Genomic DNA, 23,636 nt, shown 5'->3' with positions numbered 1-23,636 from the left:
ATCTTGGTGGTTTGAGCTGAAGGGTGGGAGGCGGCCGCTCTAAGTTCTGCCGGAGAGGAAGGATGTGGTCCAGGCAAGGGCCTTCTCGAATTCCAGCGTTGTAGAGGCGTGCAGATAAGGTTCGGTGGCAGACTGTGTCGAAGGCTGCTGATGGGTCCAGGAGTATGAGGGCGACTGTTTCTCCCTTGTCCATCAGGATCCTGATGTCATCAGTGGCGGCGATTATGGCGGTCTCGGTGCTGCGGTTGCAGCGGGAACCGTATTGGGAGGGGACCAGGATGTTGGTGTCTTCGAGGTAGCGGGTAAGCTGTTTGTTGACAACCTTCTCTGTCACTTTGGCCGGGAATGGGAGCAGGGAGATGGGCCGGAAGTTCTTGAGGTCTTTGGCGTCCGCCGTGGGCTTCTTCAGAAGGGCGCTGACCTCGGCGTGCTTCCAGCTTTCCATGGAAGGTGGCTGTTTCGAGGGAGCTGTTGATTGTTTTCCGGAGGTAGGGTGCAATGGTTGTGCTGGCTTTGTTTTAGATGTGGTGAGGGCAGGGGTCGGAAGGGGATGAAGCTGTTGTGGAGGTCTGCGATTTTGCGGTGAAAGAAGGTGGCCAGGGAGTCGCACACGTCCTGTGATGGTGAGAGGCCGTTGGTGTTGGGGTTGGAGAGTTCTTTCACGATGCTGAAGAGCTCTTTGGTGCTGTGGGAGTTGTCTAGGCGGTCCTTGAAGGTGGTTCTCTTGGCGGTCCTGATGAGTTGGTGGTGTCTGCGGGTGGCGCTTTTGTGGGCTGTGTGGCTGTCTGGTGTTTGGTCGTGGAGCAATTTCTTTTCCAGCTTCCGACAGGTGAGCTTGGAGGTCCGGAGGTCTTCGGTGAACCAGGCGGCTTTCTTGTTGGTGTGGTTGGTTGTGGAGGTCTTGAGAGGGGCGAGTGTGTTGGCGTAGTCGTTGATCCATTGTTTGAGGTTGGTCGCAGCGGTGTCTGGGTCAGTGGGGTCCGCAGGTGGTCTCAGGGCGAGGGTGGTGGTGGTGGTGGTCAGATGGTCCTTAGTGATCTTGCCCCAGTAGCGACGTAGTAACTGTTGGGTGCGGTGGTGTGTGGTGGGTTTCCTGATGGTAAAGTAGACGCACCTGTGGTCTGTCCAGTGAGGTTCGGTGGTGTGGTTGAAGGTGACGTGGTGGCTTGTGGTGAAGATGGGGTCAAGTGTGTGTCCGGCGGCGTGGGTTGTCACGAGCTGTCCGAGACCGAGGTTGGCGAGGTTGTCAATCAGAGCGGTGGAGTTGGCGTTGTTGTTCTCGAGGTGGAAGTTCAGGTCCCCGAGGAGGATGTAGTCCGTGGAGGCGAGAGCGTGGGCGCGGACGAGGTCAGCGATGGTGTCGCAGAACTGTGGACGTGGTCTGAGTGGTCTGTAGACAAGCGTTCCTCAGAGGGTGGTGTTGGGGTCGGTGTGGATTTCGAAGTGCATGTGCTCGGCTGTGGTGAGGGTGTTTGTGTTGGTTGAGACTGAGGGTGTCCTTGTGGATGATGGCGAATCCCCCTCCAACTCAGTTGGTGCGGTCTCTGCCGGAGATCTTGTAGCCGTGCGGGATGGCTATGGCGATGTCCTCTGCTGAGGTGGCGTTCAGCCAGGTCTCCGTTAGGAAGGCGACATAGGGAGCGGTAGAGTCTAGGAGGTCCCAGAGTTCGATGGCGTGCTTGCGAGCAGAGCGGGTGTTGAGGAGGATGCATCTGAGGTGGTTGAGTTCTCTGGCTGATGGTTTGGCGGGCTGGATGCTGGTGTATCTGCAGTTCCGGCAGGTGAAGGGTCCTTGGGTGCGCTTTGGGTGGCCCGGTAGCAGGGGTGGTATCACCAAAGGCCTGTGACTAGGATGACCCCAAAACAGTAGAATTCTCTGTGCTTAATTTGTCAGCCCCGAACGCTACAATTTCTTAAAAATACATTTTTGGCATGTTCTGCTTTGGCCCACCCACACAAGTGAGGTATCATTTTACTCGGGGGAACAAAGGGAATGCTGGGTGGTAGGACATTTGTGCCGGCACGGAGATCCCACGCAAAAATGTATTGGAAAGTGATTTTTTTTAACCTAATTTTAAGGTTTGCAAGGAATTGTGGGTAGGAAAACATTAGGGGACCCACGCATGCCATACCTCCCTGGACTCCCCCGGGTGTCTAGTTTTTATAACTGTTTGGGTTTGGTAGTTTCCAAAGTTTGCCGCCGAGCCTCGGGCCAAAAACTCAACTGCCCCCCCCAAATAAGGTACTTTTGCTATAGGTTATTTTATAAGTCGCCACCTTCCGATTTGGGTCTTTTCCTGTTGCAGCACCGACACCTACCCACGCGAGTGAGGTACCATTTTGTGGGAGACCTGGGGGAACGCTGGGTGGGTGGAAATTTGTTACGCAGATTCCAGAACTTTCCACCACAGAAATGTGAGGAAAATGCGTTTTTGTCAATTTAGCTTTGCAAGGGATTCTGGGTAACAGAACCTGGTGGGAGTCAGTCGAGTCACCCCATCCTGAATTCCCCTGGGTGTCTACTTTTCAAAAATGTATAGGTTTGCTAGGTTTCCCTAGGTGCCGGCAGAGCTAGGGTTAAAAAACGAAAGGTAGGGGGCGTGGCTTGGCGGGCGAAGATGGCGGTCGCAGCCTTGTAGAGCTCCCGCCGGCCCGGACTTAATTCGATCATTTATCCTGACCCCCGAGCCCACTGTCGGTGCCAAGTGATTGCTTTCGATCTAGTGAAGTCTCCTGTCTGCTTTGGTGTGATCCTGCAATTCCTCCCTTCCTGTGATCGAAGGGAAGCGGCGGCGGAGTGCGGCCTGGTGGCCGGCCGGAGACCGGGGTCCTCGAGTTTCGCGACGCCTGGTGGCAGCTGCGACCTGGCGGGTGCGGGTGGCATCCGCTACGCCGCCCTTGGCTCATCTCTTTGACCGCGATCGCCTGGAGATCGGGACGGTGCCAACAGCTTCTGCCCATCGGTTCACCCCCTGAACGACCAACGAGCGGTGGCGGTGAGGCGTGGCCCCGCGACAGTCTGGAGACAGGGTTCCTTGTGCCCGGTGGCGGCCGGGGATGGACTAGTGGCCGGTAGGGGCATCCGATTCGCCTCTCCTGGCTCGGCCCGCTGGATACGGCTGCCCTCAGACTGCGGACCAGCAGATTCTTCCTGTTATACCCAGGACGGCTGCTTGTGGGACGAGTGTGGGTGCGGCCTGTCCTGCCGGGGTGACGCCGGGACCTCGATTTTCGCGACATCCGATCACGGCGGCCGGCCCGCATCCCTCCCTGGGGCCTCATCTGGGCCGCCCCGTTCAGGATTTGTGACAGTGCCCGAAGGTTCGAGGGTGGTGTCCGCCTTGCCCAGCGCTTGCCATGACCAGGGACAGAGGAGGTGGCCCGCCTAAACATGGCCCCATCGATAAATTCACCGGGCCGAGTGGTGGCGCCGGGGCGGCCGGTGGCAGCGGCGGCCCCGGGCCGGACAATGCAGCTATCCTGGCAGCCATCACCCAATCCCGAGACATGCTCGATGCCAAGATTGGAGCGGTTGGGGCGGATGTCACGCTCCTGCGCCAGGACCTTCGCAACGCGGTGGAGCGGATCGCTGGGGCCGAGACCCGTATCACGGAGACTGAGGCGGACATTAGTGGCCTGAAGAAGCGCCTAGCGGAGGTGGAGAGCGTCCAAAAGACACTGGCGGCCCGCGTGGAAGATGCAGAAGGGCGCGCGCGGCGCAACAACCTCCGCTTCATTGGCTTTCCAGAGCGGTGCGAGAAGGACAACATGGAGCGGTTCCTGACCGGGTGGCTGGAGAGCTGGCTCCCCGAGGGGGCACTGTCTACGTGCTTCGTAATTGAGAGGGCCCACAGGGCTCTGACCCAGCGGCCACCGGAGGGTGAGCGCCCACGGCCAGTTATCGCTCGTCTGCTGAACTATCATGACCGGGATGTTATCCTGCGGGAGGCGAGGAACAAGGGCTCCCTCACCTTCGAGAACCATACCATCATGATTTTCCCGGACTACACGAAGATGGTGCAGCAGCAGAGGCAATCCTTCATGGACGCTAAGGCTAAGCTTCGGGGCCTCAAGCTCCAATACTCGCTCCTGTATCCGGCTCGCCTGCGAGTAATATATCAGTCTCGGACCCATTTCTTCGATTCGCCGGAGGAGGTGTTCCGCTGGACCGATGAGGCGGTGCGACTCCGGCCCCATGCCCAGCCGGGGCTGGACCCGGGCAGGTCTCAGGGATCGTCGCCGGAGTGGACGGATCGCCCGAACAGGAAGGGCCGCCATCGGAGGTCTCGCTCCAAGAAAAGATCGGCTTCCGCCTGTGCATCGCAATCGGGTGGTGCCAGGGACTCGGAACACTCCGATGCGGGCAGCTGAACATTGTTGGGCCTACACGCACTTTGTATGCTGCATACTGACTTGCTCTGCTTTGGCTGGTGAGACTGTTCCATTTTTGTCCTTGATGTGCCAGCCGGTTCCCATGTGAAGACTTCAGTTATTGTCATGGGGACGCAGTGGGGCTCGGGGGGTACCATATGTGGGCCTCAGACCCTCACGGATGTGAGCGTTGTTGGGGGGTGGTGTGTGTGTGTCATTGTGGGGTTGTGGGGATCCATTGGTATGGCGGGCCCTGGGTCCTCTGTTTTGGGCCCGGGTCTCTCCATGCCGCGACAGATACTTCAATGTTTTCTGAGGTATTGGGGTGGTGGGTGTGGGGCGTGGGGGGGTGTTTTGGTGTTGCACTTGTTGGGGGGGTTCTGGGTTGGGAAAGGGGCGCTGAGTTTGCGGGTTGGGGGGGTGGGTCCACACATGTCAGAGGCTGGGAATCTTGTCGAATTGCGGGTTGCACCTGGGTGGGAGGGAGGGCCAGATTTTGGACTGTATATTGACAATGGCTGATGCTGCGGTTGTGTCTCCTTCAAAGACTCTGCGGGTGGTGACATGGAATGTGCGGGGTATCCTGGATAAGATCAAGCGTGGGGCAGTGCTGCGATGGGGGAAGAGGGAGATGGTGGATGTACTCCTGCTTCAGGAAACTCACATGCTGGGCTCCAAGGCCCTTAGCCTTCAGAGGTTCGGTTATCACCAGGTCTATCATGCTGGCTTTACGAGGGGATCACGGGGGGTGGCCATATTGATACATCGTAGGGTGGCCTATACTCATGAGAAGCAATGGATTGACCCTCAGGGCAGGTTTGTCTTTGTCAAGGGCCTACTGGGTTCCGAGCCGGTGGTCTTTGGAAGTGTCTACGCCCCTCCCCCCCTGCAATGGGCACTGTCTGAGCGGCTGTTTGCGTTGTGGGACGAAATCCCCGAGGTCCTGACTGTGGTGGGGGGTGATTGGAATGAAGTCATGGATGTGGGCCTGGACCGCCTGAGGCGAGCGCGTGTGGTGTCTGACCCCCCCCCCCCGCGGCTGCCCCCACCCGGTTGTGTGCGACTGTGCGTAGTCTGGGCTGGATCGATGTGTGGCGGCATTTCCATCCCGCAGTGCAGGCCTTCACGTATGTATCGGCGGTGCATGGGTCATTCTCGAGACTCGATTATCTGTTTGTACCGGGTGCCTGTCTGAACCGTGTCAGGGACGCCACGATACTCCCCAGGGGCCTCTCGGATCATTCCCCTGTCCTAGCCACCGTGACCCTCCCTTCTAAACGACAACCCTTTCGCTGGCGTATGTCCGCCTGGCAGTTGCAGCGGCCGGAGTATGTGGCGCACTTGCGCGAAGAGATCGATCACTTCTGGCGCGAGAACTTGGTGGGGGGTGTCGATGCCATTGTTGTGTGGGAGGCGCTGAAGCCCACGATCGGGGGCATTGATATAGCTTGGTGTGCGGCCGCTCGGCGGGAGCGTCGGGAGGCCATTGTGACTGCCGTGGCCCGCGTGGAGGAGCTGGAGCAGCGTGGTCGACTCGGGGGTGACGAGGGCGTCGTGCGACAGCTCCTGCAGGCCCAGCAGACATATTCCTCGGTCCTGTACGAGGAGGCCCGGCAGGCGTGGCTCGCCACGCGCAGCAGGGTGTATCAGTGGGGCGATAAGTCCTGCACCATGCTACATAGGCTTTGCCAGGCGACTTTCCAGCCCCTTGAGCTACCCGGCCTTACGGCGGAGGATGGCTCAGTTATGACCGACCCGGATCGGTTGGCGGCTAGCTTTGCCCGCTACTACGAGGCACAATACGCTCCTCGTGACCCATTGGTGGAGGGCGAGATTGCCTCATACTTGGATGACCTACTCCCGCAGGCAGTCCCAGAGGAGACTAGAACGGCCTTGGAGGCCCCGCTTACGTCCGAGGAACTTGGGGAGGCCCTTGGCCAATTGAATACTGGGAAGGCGCCCGGCCCGAGCGGTTATCCTGCCGAGTTTTATAAAAAGTTCCATGTCCAGCTGGGACCCCACTTTCGCAATGCCCTGGAGGCAGCGCGGTCTAGAGGCGAGCTGCCACCTGACTGGCGTCATGCGGAGATTGTGGTCTTTTTGAAGCCTGGCAGGGCGCCGGACCGCCACGACTCTTACAGGCCAATCTCCCTCCTCAACATCGAGGCCAAGATCCTGGCGAACCGCCTTCTGCCCCACATCGCCGACCTGGTCCACCCTGACCAGGCCGGGTTCATGCCGCACAGGGCCACCCGGCATAATATCCGGCGGGCGCAGGCAGCGATTGACGCCATGGGTGCTAGGGATGAACAGGCCGCACTCCTCCTCGCGGACATGGACCGGGCCTTTGACTCGGTGAGTTGGGCGTATTTGTTCACGTTGTTGGCCCGCCTCAATCTGGGGCCTGTTTTCTTGTCCTATATCCGTCTCCTATATACCAATGTTACGGCGTCGGTCCGTGTAGCCGGTGCGGTCTCAGGGCGCTTCCGAATCGGCCGTGGTACTCGGCAGGGCTGCCCGCTGTCCCCCTATCTGTTTGCCCAGGCCATGGAGCCCCTGGCGTCGCAGATACGACTGGATGCCCATCTGCGTGGCTTTGTCTGGAACGATACCCTAACGGATAGGATTGCACTTTACGCAGACGACGTCCTCCTGTTCCTTACCGACCTGCGGCGCTCGGGCCCTCGAGTTTTGGAGATCATGCGGGGGTTTGGCGAAGTCTCAGGGCTCCGCCTTAACCTGTCTAAGTCGACCCTGTGGGTTCTACGTGGCGGAGTGGTTGCCGACCCTTGGGCCGCCGACCTGCGCGTGGCGACGGACAGCCTGAAATATTTGGGTGTTTTCCTCTCGACCTCGCGAGCCGTGGCCTGGACACGCAGTGTCTTGCCGGTGTGGGAACGGGTCCAGGCTGATGTCAAAACATGGTCCAGAATGCCCCTTACAATCTTTGGGAGATCGGCCATCTTTAAGATGGTGGCGCTGCCGAGACTGTTGTACCAACTCCAACATTTCCCGCATCCTATTGGCATGGAGTGGTTCCGTCAGGTGAACTCTGTGCTGAGCCGCTTCCTGTGGGATGGCGGTGCAGCCAGGGTGGCCCTGAGGACGTGCTTTCTGTCCACTTACTGTGGTGGTTTGGCCACATCCGACCTTCTCTCCTACTACCAGGCGTCACATCTTCTTGTCCTCAATGACTGGTGGTACGGGGGCAGGAGTGACCCGGCCTATGCCCTGGAGAGACATCTCATGGGTGACCGTACGCTCCACACCGTTCTTTACTCGGCCCGTATACGCCGTGGGTTGCCGTCGGTAACAAAAGTGGTCTTTGCAGTGTGGCGACAGTCTTTGCGCCGCATGGGTTGGTGGGGCAAATTAACGGCTGAAACGCCGCTGTGGCACAATGGTTTGCTCCCAGAACTAGCGGCCCTGGCCGGGTTCGAGGGTTGGGAGGCTATTGGAATTACACAACTGGGCCAGGTCATGTCAGGCGCCACCCTCAAGTCCTTTGAGGACCTCCGAGTGGAGTTCCAGATGCCTCAGTCCTAATTCTTCCGTTACCTACAGCTGAGGCATGCCCTCGCCCCAAGCATTGCCGGCCTCGACTCCCTGCCGGAGTTCAGCCCGATTGAGGCGAAAGTGTTTATGGGAGACTTGGGAGACAGGAAGGTCTCTAAGATTTATCAGTCCCTTGTTACTCACTGCTCATCCACTCTCAGCTCCCTTCGGGAAGCATGGGAGGTAGACGTGGGCGCCTTGGATGAGGACGACTGGAGGGAGGCGCTGGAGTCCCCGCGCGGCACCGCTATCGCGGTTCGGCTCCGCCTGATACAATTCAAATACCTGCATCGTGCCTATTATACACGTGAACGACTGTGGAAGGCTGGTTTGATTGCGTCACCGGAGTGCCTGCGCTGTGGGGAAGTGCCTGGCTCCCTGTTGCATACGGTGTGGTCGTGTGGTCGCCTGGCTGGATTCTGGAGGGGCGTATGGAGTTGCCTGGCTGAGGTCCTGGGATGGGATCTTCCTCGAACCCACCGGCTAGGCCTGCTGCACATCATGGAAGGGGTTGGGGGCAACATATATAAGCGTCACCTGTTGCTCCTGGGCCTGGTAGTTGCTAAGCGTGACTTGGCTCGGGCCTGGAAATCTGTGAGGGCCCCCCCCCTGTCTGCGTGGAAGGCTGGGCTGGACTACTTTATGGGTCTTGAGAAACAGATCTTTGAGGCGCGGGGCTGCCCACGCAAACACTTCAAGATCTGGAAGCGGTGGGCCGACTACCGTGGCCTGTCCTTGGAACCCCCGGCGGAGCAGGAGGAGGACATTTGATCGCAGTGACTTTCCTGGCCCGAATGGCAAAACCCGGGTTGCATTATACCTGTTTCCTCTATGTGAATCGTCTTTGTGTTGCTTCTGTACATGTGTGGCGGGGGGGGGGGGATGGTGGGTACGGGTGGGGGTGTAGTTGGGGTTGGGATGGGTTGTTAGGGCATTTTTAAAGCTGAGCTTCATTGACACTTGCTTCGTGAATACTATGTATGTCACCATTCCATTGATGCTGATGTGGTGATCTTGGTGTGTGAGGATGCCACATGCTTGATACTCTTTTGCTCAATAAAATTGGTTGTGAAAAAAAAAAAAACGAAAGGTAGACTCTTTGCCAAAAAAGGGCTTGTTTTCACAGCGAAATTGAGGTGCGAACACGTTGTGTTTTGCGCTGTTTCGTGTCGCAGGCACCCAGGCAAGTGAGGTACCATTTTTCTCGGAAGACCTGGGGGAATGCTGGGTGGGTGGAAATTTGTTGATCCACGCAGATTCCAGAACTTTCCACCACAGAAATGTGAGGAAAATGCGTATTTTTCCCCCATTTTTTAGGTTTGCAAGGGATTTTGGGTAACAGAACCTGGTGGGAGGCAGTCGAGTCACCCTATCCTGAATTCCCCTGGGTGTCTACTTTTCAAAAATGTATAGGTTTCCCTAGGTGCCGGCAGAGCTAGGGTTAAAAAACGACAGGTAGGCTTTTAGCCAAAAAAGGGCCAGTATTGACTGCGAAATTGAGGTGCAACCACGTTGCGTTTTGCGCAGTTTCCTGTCGCGGGCACTAGGCAGACCCAGGCAAGTGAGGTACAATTTTCCTCATAAGACTGTGGGAAACGCAGGGTGGGTGGAAACCTGTTGATCCACGCAGATTCCAGAATTTTCCACCCCAGAAATGTGAGGAAAATGCGTATTTTTTCCCACAATTTTTTAGGTTTGTAAGGGATTCTGGGTAACTGAACCTGGTGAGACGCAGTCGAGTCACCCCATCCTGAATTCCCCTGGGTGTCTAGTTTTCAAAAATGTATAGGTTTGCTAGGTTTCCCTGGGTGCCGGCAGAGCTAGGGTGCAAAAACTACAGCTAGGCACTTTGCCATAAAAGTGTTAATTTTTAACTGCAAAATTGAGGAGCGACCACGTTGCAATTTGCGCTGTTTCCAGGCGCAGGCACAAGGCCGACCCACACAAGTTAGGTACCGTTTTTATAGGGAGACTTAGGGTAATTCATATTTGTAAATCAACTATTACCTATTGAGTTTTCATGCATTTGTCCTTTCCCAATGAAAGAAATTGTGTAAAAAAGTATTTTTTGAAAAATGACCAATAATTCTTATGCTAGTATGAGAATTCCCAATTTTGAAAATGTGCAAATATATACTGTTTCTAAACTCTATAATTTGTACCCAATTCAGAAATACATAGGTGTCTTTCATACCGATTTTACCATGTATACATTTTCGAAGAATAAATGCACTATACCGAGTAAATAATAAAATCCCATTGCAAGTTGCTGCTCAGTTTTTGCCTCTAGGTTCGTCGGGTTCTTGGTGAAACTACAAGTCCTATATATACCCACAACCAGGAAGGTCAAACGGATGTAACAGTATATTGCTTTCAAAGAGCTGTCAAAATTACAAGTAGTTATAGGTGAAAACGTTAAGACAAAAGGTTGTTTTTCAACTAATTTTTCAATTATTCCAATATATAACTGTTACTTTCTATAAAAGAAACCTTCATGGATTTAGACAAATGACCCCTTTCTGAATTCAGAATTTTGCCTAATTTTCGAAAATGTATAGCTTTCCATCCATTACTGCTTTCAAGCTCATTTCTACCATTAACTGGAAGGAGGTTGAAAGCTCTAAAAATAGCAAAAATAGGCTATGTCCCAGAAAAATGCCAAAACTGTTAAAAATGTTGGTTCTCTGACAAAAGACTCATTCCCTAAAAGCTGAAAAAATGGAGATTTTAGCGACACAAACCGTTTTTTGATAACATTTGCAGGGAAAAACCCAGAGGCTTTCATTTACAGCCCGTTTTTCCTATTTTTTTGAAAAAAACAAAAATTTCACTGTATTTTGCTGATTTTTTGGGACCCCTCCAAGGGAATCCACAAACCCTGGGCACCTTTATAATCCACATGATGTTGGAAGAAAAGGACTCAGATTTGGCGTGGCTACCTTATGTGGTCAAAAAGTTACAGGGGCCTAAGCGCGCACTACACCAAATCGCCAAATAAAGGCTTAGCACAGGAGGGGAAAAGGCCTAGCAGCGAAGGGGTTAAAGATGAACATGTAGTTCTTCATCACAGTTTTATCCGTATGGTTGCTTCATTCTGAATCGTTTAATAAATCAGGATTCTAAATGTCTCCATTTCAATGCCTCTCGTTCATGGGTACCGCGGCAATCCCAGGATATTTCATTCCTTTCCAACTGTACCCTTGGTGCGTGTTCATGCGTTTTGTTATTGCATAGTTCATGTCTTTTTTTTGTACAGCTCGAATATGCGCCAATATTCTTTTCCTCAATAGCATGTAGTGCTGTCTATATATTTAAATCCACACTGACATTCCATCATATAGACCACATAGTTGGTTTCACACGTGATCTTTTCAATGGTAAATATTTTGCCCTTATAGTCATAGATTTGAAGAGTTTCTGCCTATGCGACATGCCTTGCATTTTTCACAATTCCTAAACTCCTTTTGATGTTTTGCCAACCATGATTCCGCTTTGTGTTTTACAAAATGACTTATTTTGGGCTTATTTATTTTTCAATGAGGAGGCTTAACAATATGATGCATTAAGCCTTTGACCTAGTTTCTTTGACAATGTCTGGATCCTTTTTTAGTATATCCCAATACTTATGATGGGCATGATTTGATGGTTCTTCTTTTTGTAACCAAGAACTATTCTTATGTTTTGCTCATCTTTTTCAGATGTGTTGTCTATTTCTGGATTTACCAGTGTTAGTGCTCAGGAAATGCATTCTGGTAATTTCTTTCCTACTTGTATATCCGATGCTTTACATCCTCTTTATAATAAATGCCATTCTGTTTTTTTCATTTTCATTACCAGTTCTTCCTCAACTGAGCCATTTTGTTTCTTTCATAGTATTTCCTGTATTGAATACTCCACTTCAACAACTTGGAATGGAAGCTAGAGCGGTGTGATATGCTATCAGTTACCATCTGTTTTCAAAATACGGTAGTTTTAATCAGATTTTCTTCAATATACATTTTCACATACATAAACTGTACTGTAGTTGGGCTTGTGCTATATGTGAAAGTTAACCCTAGTTCTGGTTCATTGTATTAAATTATTCCCTGAATTCCTTATTTGTGCCATTCCAAATTACAAAGAGGTCATCTATGAATCTTAGCCACAGCCTGATTTTGTCTGTGTAATGTTCATTCCCTTCCCTCCAAACCACGGTATTCTCCCACCATCCATGGTGAAATCTGCATAACGTGGAGCGAAGGAAACCCCCATAGCGGTCCCACAGATGTGAGAATACATCAGACGGTCAAATAAGATGTTTTTCTGAAGACATATCTATAATTTCCATCAACATCTGTGAATGCTGGAAATTCTTAACCTTTCTTCGGGTTAAGAATTATTTCACTGCCCCAAACCCTACTTTATAGCTGATGGAAGTGAAGTGTGGCACTACATTGATTGTCCCCAAGAGAAACCCATCTTGCCATCCTGTATCTGCAAGAATTCACAAAAAAATCATGTGTCTTCTATAGAAGCCTAAAGACGTTACTAGAGGGGCTAGGAAACAATCTACATAGGTGGCTATGTTTTCAAATAGATTTCCACAGCTGGATATTATTGGTCTTCCTGGGGGGCTGTTTAGGGTTTATAAAATAACGCTGGAGAATGTGTCTTCTAAAACCACTATGCTTACTGTGAAATGTATGGATCTATTTGTTTACTGTGGGATGAACATGGTTTCAATTAAGGGGCTGTTAGGTGGGCAATATATTGAATCATTAAAAAAAAGAAATGAAGTGTCAAAAACTACTTTAGACTGAAATTTCCATGAAGAGGGATTGAGCATGTAATTGCTACTAGGAAGAATGTTTCCAGCGTCAGGGGTTAAATAGGAAAACTGTGCATCTGCTGAAGGGAGTTATCAGAAGGAACGTTAAGGCAAATTTCACAGAGGAACAATAAACAGTGTGAGGAAAGAAGTAAAATAAACCCTTGAGAAAATTTACCAGAAATATCGACTTAAACAAGGCTGGTCAGGGAGAGACCTAGTTGGATAGCACAGCCACAAAACCCTTTACAGTTGTCGATACTATGCCCCGTGGGGCAAGAAACAGTGTGAGGCATAGAGGAATCAGATAGATGGGACTGAATGGGGTTGAGACCTTGCAATCGCTGCTGAACAAACTTGTTCCATGACCCACATATATTTATGTTTGACATTGCTTGGCAGCCAAGGTAACATCTGTAATGTCCGTGGGCAAAGAGGAAGACCCTAGTTAACAATGCATAATCTATGCATGAGACTGTAGTTCTTTTAAATACAGATGAAAGACATGGGTGAATACAGGACCTCCTTTGAGGCGGGGGGGAAGATGGGCCCAAAAGCACAGCATCAAATCAGCACACCAAATTTCAAATACCAAACGGCAATTTGAAAAACAAGCCATACCAGAATACTTTCAAATACAAAAATAAGAAATGAGTGCACAAATATTTGTAAGGAAGCAAGTACCTGGATCGATGAAGTGGTGGAAGCAGTCCAGTATGCCATTGCTTAGGGTATATCGAATAGATCCAATCTCACAAGGCAAGAAGCGTTGATCACAGTGTGGAGGTAGCTCACCATGGCTCAAAATATTAATAAAGTAAAAAGTGCCCCAAGGAAAATCTAAAAGAAGATACAACAAAAATGCAAAGTGAAACATTCGTCCATACTGGGGTTAATATTTGTAAGACACCGCTAGCTCAACAATGACTTCTGCTCAAAATTAACCAGATTTTAACCAGACAGGAGACATCTAGCCCTACCATTATGATAGACCAGAAGAAAAATGTACTTCCCTTCGGTAACGCTTTTTCTGGTGGATACAGTATCTGCCAGTAGACTACTCACTTTTTGAACTACCCCTGCGCCAGCATTCCACGGACATTCTTTTCCTAGCTCTCCCACGTCGACGAGGACGTCATAATAGCACAGCTCCGCTCACCACACCGTATGACGTCACCGGAGCCATAAGAAGACCTAGTCGGGCATGCTGACGTCAGTTCCCTCCTTTTTTCTGAGCCTCAGAGGCAAAAGGGCAGACTGACAGCAGTTCAACAAGTATACACAGTGTATACACTATATATACAAATACATATAGTATAAACAGAAAGGAAAAGACAATAAACAAAGCACTTCCTAGCAGCAAACTGTATGCAAGAAAATGACATTAAAAATAACAATGTCAGACAGTTATAACTTTTTCGGTATTAACAGGAGGACAATGGGGAGGTGGGGTGAGTCAGTGAGGAATCGACAGGCAGCACTGTACCACCCAGAAAAAGTGTTACCAAAAGGAAGTAACTTGTTATTCTGATAGATACATCTGCCTGTGGATTCCTCACCTTTTTAATTGAATTCCCAACCCCTACCTCTCCCGAAGATGGTGTCCACCTGACTATACCAAAAAATCTTGCAGAACAGAGCATGCAAAATGGCAGTCCCTCCTAACCTCAGAATCCAAGCAGTAATGCTTTGCAAACATGTGGAGGGAAGTTGCCACCTTACACAACAGGTATACCTCTAGCCAAGCAGAAGAAGAGGACTTCGCTCTGCTGGAATGAGCTTGAATACCTTCAGGCGGCTAATTGGCCATGGCATAGCAGATCTTAATACACAGGATGATCCACCTGGAGAGTGTTAGTTTGTGCACAGCTTTTCCTTTCATTCGTCCAATGTAGCCCACAAAGAGCTGATCATCCAGCCTTAGATCCCTGGTCCTGTCCAGGTAAAAGCAGACAGCTCTCTTAGGGTCCAGGCGATTAAGTCTCTCCTTCTCCTTGGAAGGGTGAGGGGAAAGATAGAAGGTAGGAAAAGTAATAGACTGTCCTAAGTGGAAAGGTGTAACCACTTTAGGCAGGAAAGCAGCCCTGGTCCTTAGAACCATCTTTTCAGCATGAATGAGTAAAAACAGGGGTTTTTAAGTAAGAGCCTGAATCTCACTTACCCTCCTGTCCGAGGTAATAGCAATTAAAAAGACAGTCTTGAAAGAAAGAAGCCTCAATGGGCAACTATGAAGAGGCTCAAAAGGAGACCCCATAAGAAATGTATGAACTAGATTGAAATCCCACTGAGGCATAATGAAGGGAGTGGGAGGAAACTTATTGGTTAGGCCTTCAAAGAATATCATAACAATAAGGGACTTCAAGACGGCTGATCTGGTAAACAGAGAAAAGCAGACAAAGCCAACAAATCTCTTTTAACTGTAGGCACAGGACAAATGGGCCTTCAATGGATCAATTGACTTCTCGCCACACCATTTCACAAATTTAGACTACCTAGATGAATAGATCGATTTGGCGGAGTGTCTCCTGGATGACAAAATAACATCCACCACATCTGGTAGGTGAGAGAAAGAACTCAGGTTGCCCAGTTTAATCTCCAGGCATGATGGTGCAGGCTATGGAGGTGGGGGTGAGGAACCTGTCCCTGAGACTGCGAGAGGTCTGCCCTGAGAGGGAGACAGAGCGTGCAAGAGAGGTGAAGTAGATCTATGTACTACATACTTCTTGGCCAATCCAGGGCAATCATAATGACTTGGGATCGGTCTTGGCGAACCTTCCTCAGAACTAGAGGAATTTTGAAACAAGTCCCCCAACACCCCCTGCATCGGATACTAAAGGCTGCAGAACAACGCACAGTAATCGTTCTCCCAAGTGGCAAAAAGTCCCACCATAGGAACCCCCCACATCTTGAAGATGTGATGGACCACCTCTGGATGAAGACGCCCCTTGTAAACAGCAGAGTAATGCGGACTGAGACTATCCGCACATACATTCAGCACCCCGGCCAGATGATTTGCAAACACACAAATCTGATGGCCCTGAGCCCAGGACCAGAGTCACAGAGCCTTTCTGCAGAGACAATATGACCCTAGCCATCCCTGCTTGTTTATGTACCACATTGCAGTAGCGTTGTCTGTCAGGAAATGAACAGACTGACTGTGGAGGGAGGGAAAGAAGGAAGGAAGGAAGGATGGCCTTGAGAGCCAAACGTATTGCCTGCAATACCAAAAGATTGATGCAAAGCAACTTCTCCTATGGATACCAAAGACCTTTAATGTCCAGATCCCCCAGATGAGCACCCCACCCTAGAGTGGAGGCATTCGTCTTCACCGAGCCACTGGTGGAGGAGGCTGAAAGGGCTTTCCTTGAGACAGGTTGCCCTGCACACTCCAAGACCGTTCAGCTGCATTGTCTCTGGAAATTCTGATCTTCGCCCCGAGATCGCTATTGTGATGATTCCACTGCCTGCGGAGGCACCACTGGAGTGCCCTCATGTGCCTGTGTGCATGGATGACCAACGGTATGCAGGAAGCGAACAGACCAGGCAGGCCTAGGACCTTCAGGTTTGGAACAAACGCTCCATCGTGAAATAAAGGAACCATCTCCTGTGTGTTAAGAATCCTCTACGAGGGCGGGAAAGCTCGACACACAGTAGTGTCCAGTACTGCCCTTATGAACAGGCTAGGTGAGACTTGGGTACATTTTTAGAGAACCCCAAGTTGAACAACAACTGCGTTGTTGCATGCAAGTGGGGAAACACTATCTCTGGAGACTTGGCTTTTAGCAGCCAGTTGTCCAGATAAGGGAAAACAGGAACCCCTGACAGATGTGCTGCCACCACTGCCATCACCTTTGTGAAGAGCCTTGGGGCAGAAGTGAGATTGAATGGAAGGACTTCAAACTGGTAGTGTTGTGGCCCTACCATAAACCGGAGATACTTCCTATGCGATTTCAGGATGGGAAGATAAAAATACGCATCCTGCAAATCGATCAACATCCAGTCTTCCTGTTCCAGCGCCATGAGAACCTGAGCCAAGGTCAACATTTTGATATTTTCCTGCCGGAGGTAAAAATTTAAAACCTCAAGGTCACTGATCAGCCTGAATCAGCCATCCTTTTTGGGAATCAGGAAATAACGAGTAACATCCAGGACCCCTTTCCTGCTCTGGAACCACCTCTATCGACCCTTTCTGCAACAAAACTAGAACCTCCAGTTGTAAGAGCAGTAAATGGTCCTCTGAACACCAATCCTGGTGAGGAAGGTAAGGAGGTGGAAACTCTTGAAACGGGAGGGCGTACCGATTTTCCACAATCTGATGTAACCGATTTCGAATCTTGTAGAAAATGGGACACCCGACCACCTACAGGACTAGCATGCTCCAAAATAGGGGGGGGGATCTAGAGCTGCTTTCCCGTGGTACCAGTGGGGAGTGGAGGTGAACAGGAGGAGGAGGAAGACTACGGCCGAGAGGCTCCTCGAAAACAGCCTCTGTTTTTTCCCCTGTACCACCTGTTCAGCTTTTTCTGCTGTTAAGGCTGCTGGCGGCCGCGAAAGGAAGCCGCCTTCCTAAACCCTAGATATCTCTTGTAGCCATAGCCCCTAGGCTGAGACTGCAGTCCCAAAGATCTCGCAGTAGCCCTACTGTCTTTAAAACGGTGCAAATCAGAGTCCGCTTTGGTACCAAACCATCTAGAGCCATCAAAAGGCAGATCCAGTAGAGTAGCCTGAACATCTGACAAAAAACCTGAAGATCTGAGCCACAGCACGTCTTCTTATGGTAACTAAAGAACCCATTACTGGGGGCAACTGAGTCTGCAGTGCCCAGACCTGACAATGACCTGATGGGCAGCTGCTTGTGAATCTGAAAGAGCCAGGATAAAATGAACGTTATCATCCTCAATTAGTTTAGGGTCCAATTGCTTTACAGAGTCCATAAGGGTGCTTTACAGAGTCCATAAGGGCATGAATGTACCTTCCAAGCAAGCAAGGGGCGTTTGTAGACTTCAGCGCCATACTTGCTGAGGTAAACCCATTTTTGGCCGCTTGTTCTAACTTTTTATAATCTCTATCCCCCAGGGTGGTAGGAAAGGACCCAGACGACTGCTTTGAGCAAGAAGCTTGAACCACCAAGCTTTCTGTAGATGGGTGGGCAGAAAGAAAAGCTGGATCACCAGGAGCAGAGCTATATCTCCTGTTCACTGGTCTGGAAACTGCAGGAGCAGACAAGGGCTTCTGCCACTCTTCCATAACTGGCTCTATCAACGCCTCATTGAAAGGCAATAGAAGTTCATTAGAAGGAGCTGACTGAGGTATCGGAGTCAAAAACCTTGGCGCCGGAAACTGCCAAGATGGAGCCTTCGGCATAAAAAGCACAAACAGTGCCTGTGCATAGGGCTGGGGGATGTCAAGTAAAAGGCAAGCTGTCCCACGGGGCGAGAAGGTGCACCAGGAGGGTAGAATGCCCTGGAAAATATGCCAAACATTCCATTCAGGAAATGCGAGGGATTCGCTCCTGTCCCGGGGAAAGGAGGGTAAGGATCCAAACCCTCTTGTTCTGGAATCATCCTAGGCCGTACAGGAGGTGGGGTACCTGTGACATCGGCGCCTACAGAGGCGAAGCTGCATAACAGGAGAAGACTCTGGGAGCTGGAGAATTCCTGGGCGTCAGAGAACCTTGGGGCGAAGAGCCTCTGGAGGCTGGAGAATCCCTCAGAGCCGGTGAGCGGACCAGAGTCGCCTGCAGAGAAGGAGAAGGCGATGGATAGACAAAGCCTTTTTCTCAGCGCCGATGAACAGGAGAGGCTGATATCGAAGCCTTGCCCTTCGAAAAATGACATTGTGAACCATGTCTCCTTTTCGACTTCTTATGCTTCTTTGACTTCGAAGTATGCACGGTCGACTACTTCGAGCGTTTACGGCCCCTCTTCTCCTTTTTGGACATTGCCATGAAGAGTTTGTCTTCACGTTCCTTCAGTGCCTTTGGGTTCATCTTCCAACAGCACGAACACCCTTCGACGTCGTGGTCCGAAGAGAGACACCAAAGGCAGTCATTGTGAGGGTCTGTCAGACATATGGCCCCCAAACTCCCCGCAGGACTTGAAATCAGGACTTCTTCAAAATAGCCATTCTAACAAACGAAAAGATGGGAGAAAAAAAAGTAATCAAAGAGAAATGGAGTCAAAGAAAAAAAAGCGGTACGGGTCGACGGCGCAGAAAAACGGGAACTAACCTCAGCAAGCCGGCGAGGTCTTATGGCACCAGTGAGGTCATACGGTGTGGCGAGCGGAGCCGTGCTATTATGACATCCTAGTCGACGTGGGAGAGCTAGGAAAAGAATTTCCATAGAATGCATAACAAAAGGTGAGGAATCCACAGGCAGATGTACCCAAGAGAATACATCAGATACTTTACTGGTGAAGCAAACCAATCTAGTCTTGGCAAGCTGGTGCCTTAGATCGCAGGACAATGACATGAATGCAATAAAAAAACAACTCAATTGTGTACAACAGTATGGGTGTTTCTTAGCAGGCAGGAGTACTTAGTACATGTTTAGAATCCCTTTAGTTTAATGCACATAACAGTAAAATATCATTATTAAAATGCCAAACAAAAGGTATTAATGGCTGTTAGTTACTGCAATCTAAAGGCAGTTCAAACACAGAATGACAAAACACTAAGAGAAAAGGCTGGAAAAGAGGCATTAGAAAAGTACTGTCTATTGCAACCAGCCCAAGCAATACTCTAGATGTTAAATAACATATATATATATATTTTTTTAATGCACCCACTCAATCCTTACCAATACAGCGCCAACCAATACAACTGTTTCTCCTTCAAAGTTAAACTGAAGGACATGCAAGTATTAAAAAGAAGTTGGGGAGCTAGAGGGAGCGCAAGCAGAATGGCAGCACTGTAGTGGGGCTCCTGCTGCCTGGTCAGTAATCCTGCATTTATCCTGGCTGACCAACACCTACCCGTGCGATTGTAACTGGAGATGTCCGATATCTAGCCCTGCAGCTCCGGTGAAACTTTGAAGCGAATCTGACCTGGAGAGCAGAAGTTATCAGCAGCGGAGGAGCTGACCGGATCGTCGCCTGCGAGCTGTGGATCGCGCAACTGGGGACAAGCGACTACGACACACCGAGGCGTCCCACGAGGCGCTTGGCCCGCAAGCGATGAACAGCGATATAACCCCCGCATACCAGTAGCGGCGGTGGGGTGAAGACATAAGGGACGCCATAACAACTCAGAACGCCACTGCCTTCCACAACTGTGCCTACCGGGGCTTGCTGCGAGGAGACACCGCAGACACTAAGACGTGTCCTGGCGGCCACTGCCCTGCAGGAAAAAGCGATGCATTTCCCCCTAGTACGAGGAATGAGAGCCTGGGGGCGAGAACCATACCACCGGTAAGGGCAGAGTGTATAGCCCCCCAGCTGAGTGGGGCTGCATGGCCCTCTGGTACTGCCGTGGTCAGACTAGCGTATTGCCTGATCTGGGATTACCGCGACTACCAATGGCTGCAACCCCTTGACTTGCTGTGCTGGAGGCGGAAATTAAGACATACATGCGTGGCGTCGCCCCTTTGACGGACTGCGTATTTGAGGCTACTGTAATCTTGGAAGGTGCGTCACTTACTCTAGAGAAGCACACAAGATGAGCTACGGAACCTACGCTGCCTAGTGTCTCCCGGTTTTGCAAATAGCGAACACATCTCCGCGCATTGCAAAGTACCTATGGATACAGTATCCCCTCTCCCTGGAAAAGACCGTGGTGAACGACCCGCACCGAACCCTGCAAGCCCCTGCAAAAAACTCAAAATGGGCAAACAGGATAACAGGCAGCCTAAACTGACATTTGACTCCGCGGGTACCAGGAAAGGGGTGCGGACCGCACCTGAGGCAGGGGGAGCACAAAGCCCTGTTGCCAGTGGCACAAATTCCACCATCTCCTCTTCGGAGTTACAACAAATGATGTAGGAAATGTGACAAGGATTCGCCACGATAGTGGATAAAGTTGACCGCATGTCGTCTAGAATGGACGCCATAGCACAAAAATAGATGTACATGAGGAACGGATCAACGAGGCGGAAAGGCGGATTTCCGATAAGGATGATACCACAGCCTCGCACACCACTCAACTTTCAAGAATGGACAACATCCTCAGGGTCATCGCTGCAAAGAATGTGAAGTTGGAAGCCCGCAGCCGGCGCAATAACATCCGAGTCATAGGCGTGCCGGAATCCACGAACACAGGGCGCATGGAAGATTATGTGGAGAAAATACTCCTTGCTGCAGTCGGGACGGACGCATTCTCCAGACAATTCATTGTTGAAAGGGCACAGCGCTCCCTTGGACCGGGGCCCAAACCTGGAGCTCCGCCAAGACCCATCATTGCAAGACTCTTAAATTACAGGAACCGCGATACTGCATTACGAGCAGCACGAGCAAACCAAAATTTGACATGCAACCGAGTCAGCTTCTCCATCTACCCAGATTTTACACCCATGGTGCAGGTGCAGAGACGCAATTTCTTGATGTTAAAAAAAAAAAAAAAACTCCGGACATTAGAAATAGATTATGCACTATTATACCCTGCGAAATTGAGAGTCACACACCAGGCAAAGCAGCATTTCTTCACTAACCCGCAACAAGTGGATGACTTTTTGAAAACACAGACTAGCGAAACCTGGGCGCAGAGAAGACGGCGATGAGCAGGAAGAGGAGCAACGCTCAATGAATGGAGACACTTTAGCTGAGAGCATGGCTAATCCCGTAGGGCCGTGCTTCCCTCCTGTATTTCACTGAGAGGCCCGGAGAGATGCCTCTACCTTACGAGAACACTGCTGATGGACAAGAGTACCATGGACGGGTACTGGACTGCTGGTGGTAACGTATACCAGGCGCCATCCCCCCCCCTTCCCTTAGACTGTGCCCGACCGAGGCCACACATGACAAGAGACAAGGTGCAGGGGGTGGATAGTTGCGCTCCTCTGATGACCCCGATAGGGAATACCCCGATGGTCATGTTCAAAGTGTTATGTTTTGTGGGGTGATTGATTTTGATTCAGGGAGGGGGTGGGATGGGGATCCTGGCAAGTTGGGGATGCTTTAGTGGGAGGGGGGTTGGTAGAAGTTCTTGAGCTCTCTGAATTGCTCCATACTGATATAAATGAACCTGACGGCTATAATGGGAAATGCACGACAGATAGCGGTGGAGGTCTGACTGATCTTTTTAGACATGATGAGAGGGCGGAGGGGGGAGCTAGGCTCAACTATAGCTATGACTCAGGGCATTAGGAAGAGATGTATATATTTGAGAGCTACCAGTTGGGGGTGGGGTGGGCTCAACTTCCCGCATTGTATTGGATGGACAATATTACATCATCAGATAGAATGGTAGTTGAGACTGTTTACAAGTTGGGGATATCTAAGGTAGGGGGAGGGGGGATGGGACTGTTGGAAAATGAGGTTACAGAGTTGGGCGAGGCTAATATCACAAAGATGCTATTTAAAGATCCAACAGGATTGCATGATGGAGACGAGCGAGGGGGATCCCTCGCGGTGCATGTAGTACACACAATCATTCACCTACGACACGGCATTAATATGTGTAATAGGGCAAAACGCAGGCTGCACTTTTGCGATGTTGGAAGGGTAGTGCATTTATCAAACAGGGACACCATAAAGAACTGGCCAAGGAGACCTTCACTGATGCACTGCTACATCTCACATTACCTACTTGACTATGGGAGACACTGATCTAAACATACTTACATGAAATGTCAGAGGCCTGGGGGACCCGAGGAAAAGGAGACAAACTCTCTTATCTGCACCGCCATACAATACACATAGCCTTTATCCAGGAAACCCATTTTAAAGCGCAAGCTGTTCACACTTTTGCCAGTAGATGGGCATATACACTGCCTTTTCCTCCTACTCATCATACTCTAGGGGTACTGCAATACTAGTGAAAAAAGGTACGCCCTTTATTATGATAGGCACTAAAATTGATGCCCAGGGCAGATATTGTCTGATGTGGGGTAGACTAGGGCATATGGCAGTCACCCTGATATGCTGCTACGGCTACAACATAGACGACCCGCAGTTCTTCCTAGATCTCAGAGCGACCATAATAGGCACGGGTCCACAGCACCTCACCTTGGGTGGAGACTTCAACACTACACTTAATCCAACTAGAGACAGGTCTCACCCGGCCCCACATCATTATACTAAAGCCCGTATAACGCTACTAGTGACACTAGATCATAAATTGATTGACACCTGGAGACACCTCCATGCTGACATGCGGGAAGGTACACACTTCACGGCCCAGACAAGATCCTGGGCGAGGCTCGATTATGTCTTTATATCCCCACGCTTTCACACGGCGCTTGTGCGCGCGCAACAGCTCCCAAGAACGTACTCTGACCATTTGCCTGTAAGCATTACACTGAGGGCTGCGGACCTTGGCCCCCCACTGACGGCCTGGCGCCTGCAACCCACGATGCTACTAGATACTCCATTTCAGGAGGAACTACGGGAAGACTGTTTAGATTTTTTCAAGCGCAACAAAGACTCTGTGAAAGATGTTGAAACTATCTGGGACGCATTTTTGGTGACTTTAAGGGGAATATGCATTGCTAAGGGGTCAGGTGTACTAAAGAGCATAGTGGCACGACTAGGGAAACTGGAAAATGATCTTAAGACACTTGAGACATTATTAGCTGACAGTCCTGATGACACCACACTATCACGTATTCGTGAAACAGTGACAGAATATACCGACGAAGCCGCTAGAGACTAAATTTAGGGGTAAACATTGGATTGCCCGCCGCTATGGCGTGGGCGAGCGACCAGGAAACGCACTGGCCGCAACGATGAGGTTAACGCGTCCCCCTAAC

At 50.6% G+C, this 23,636-nt stretch overlaps 1 protein-coding gene across 1 annotated transcript in view; it reads right to left on the bottom strand.

Annotated features, from left to right (window-relative positions):
- MAEL (maelstrom spermatogenic transposon silencer) overlaps positions 1 to 23,636 on the bottom strand; it is a 1,196,692-nt gene that overhangs the window by 777,472 nt on the left and 395,584 nt on the right. Inside the window, exon 4 of the mRNA XM_086935541.1 lies at positions 13,418 to 13,573. Within this exon, the coding sequence (XP_086791667.1) occupies positions 13,418 to 13,573 (156 nt within the window). The remainder of the gene's footprint in view (positions 1 to 13,417; positions 13,574 to 23,636) is intronic.

This window comes from Lissotriton vulgaris, chromosome 8 (genome assembly GCF_964263255.1).
Source record: "Lissotriton vulgaris chromosome 8, aLisVul1.2, whole genome shotgun sequence".
Classification (NCBI taxonomy): domain Eukaryota; kingdom Metazoa; phylum Chordata; class Amphibia; order Caudata; family Salamandridae; genus Lissotriton; species Lissotriton vulgaris.
This window is presented reverse-complemented; position numbering and strand designations above follow the sequence as displayed.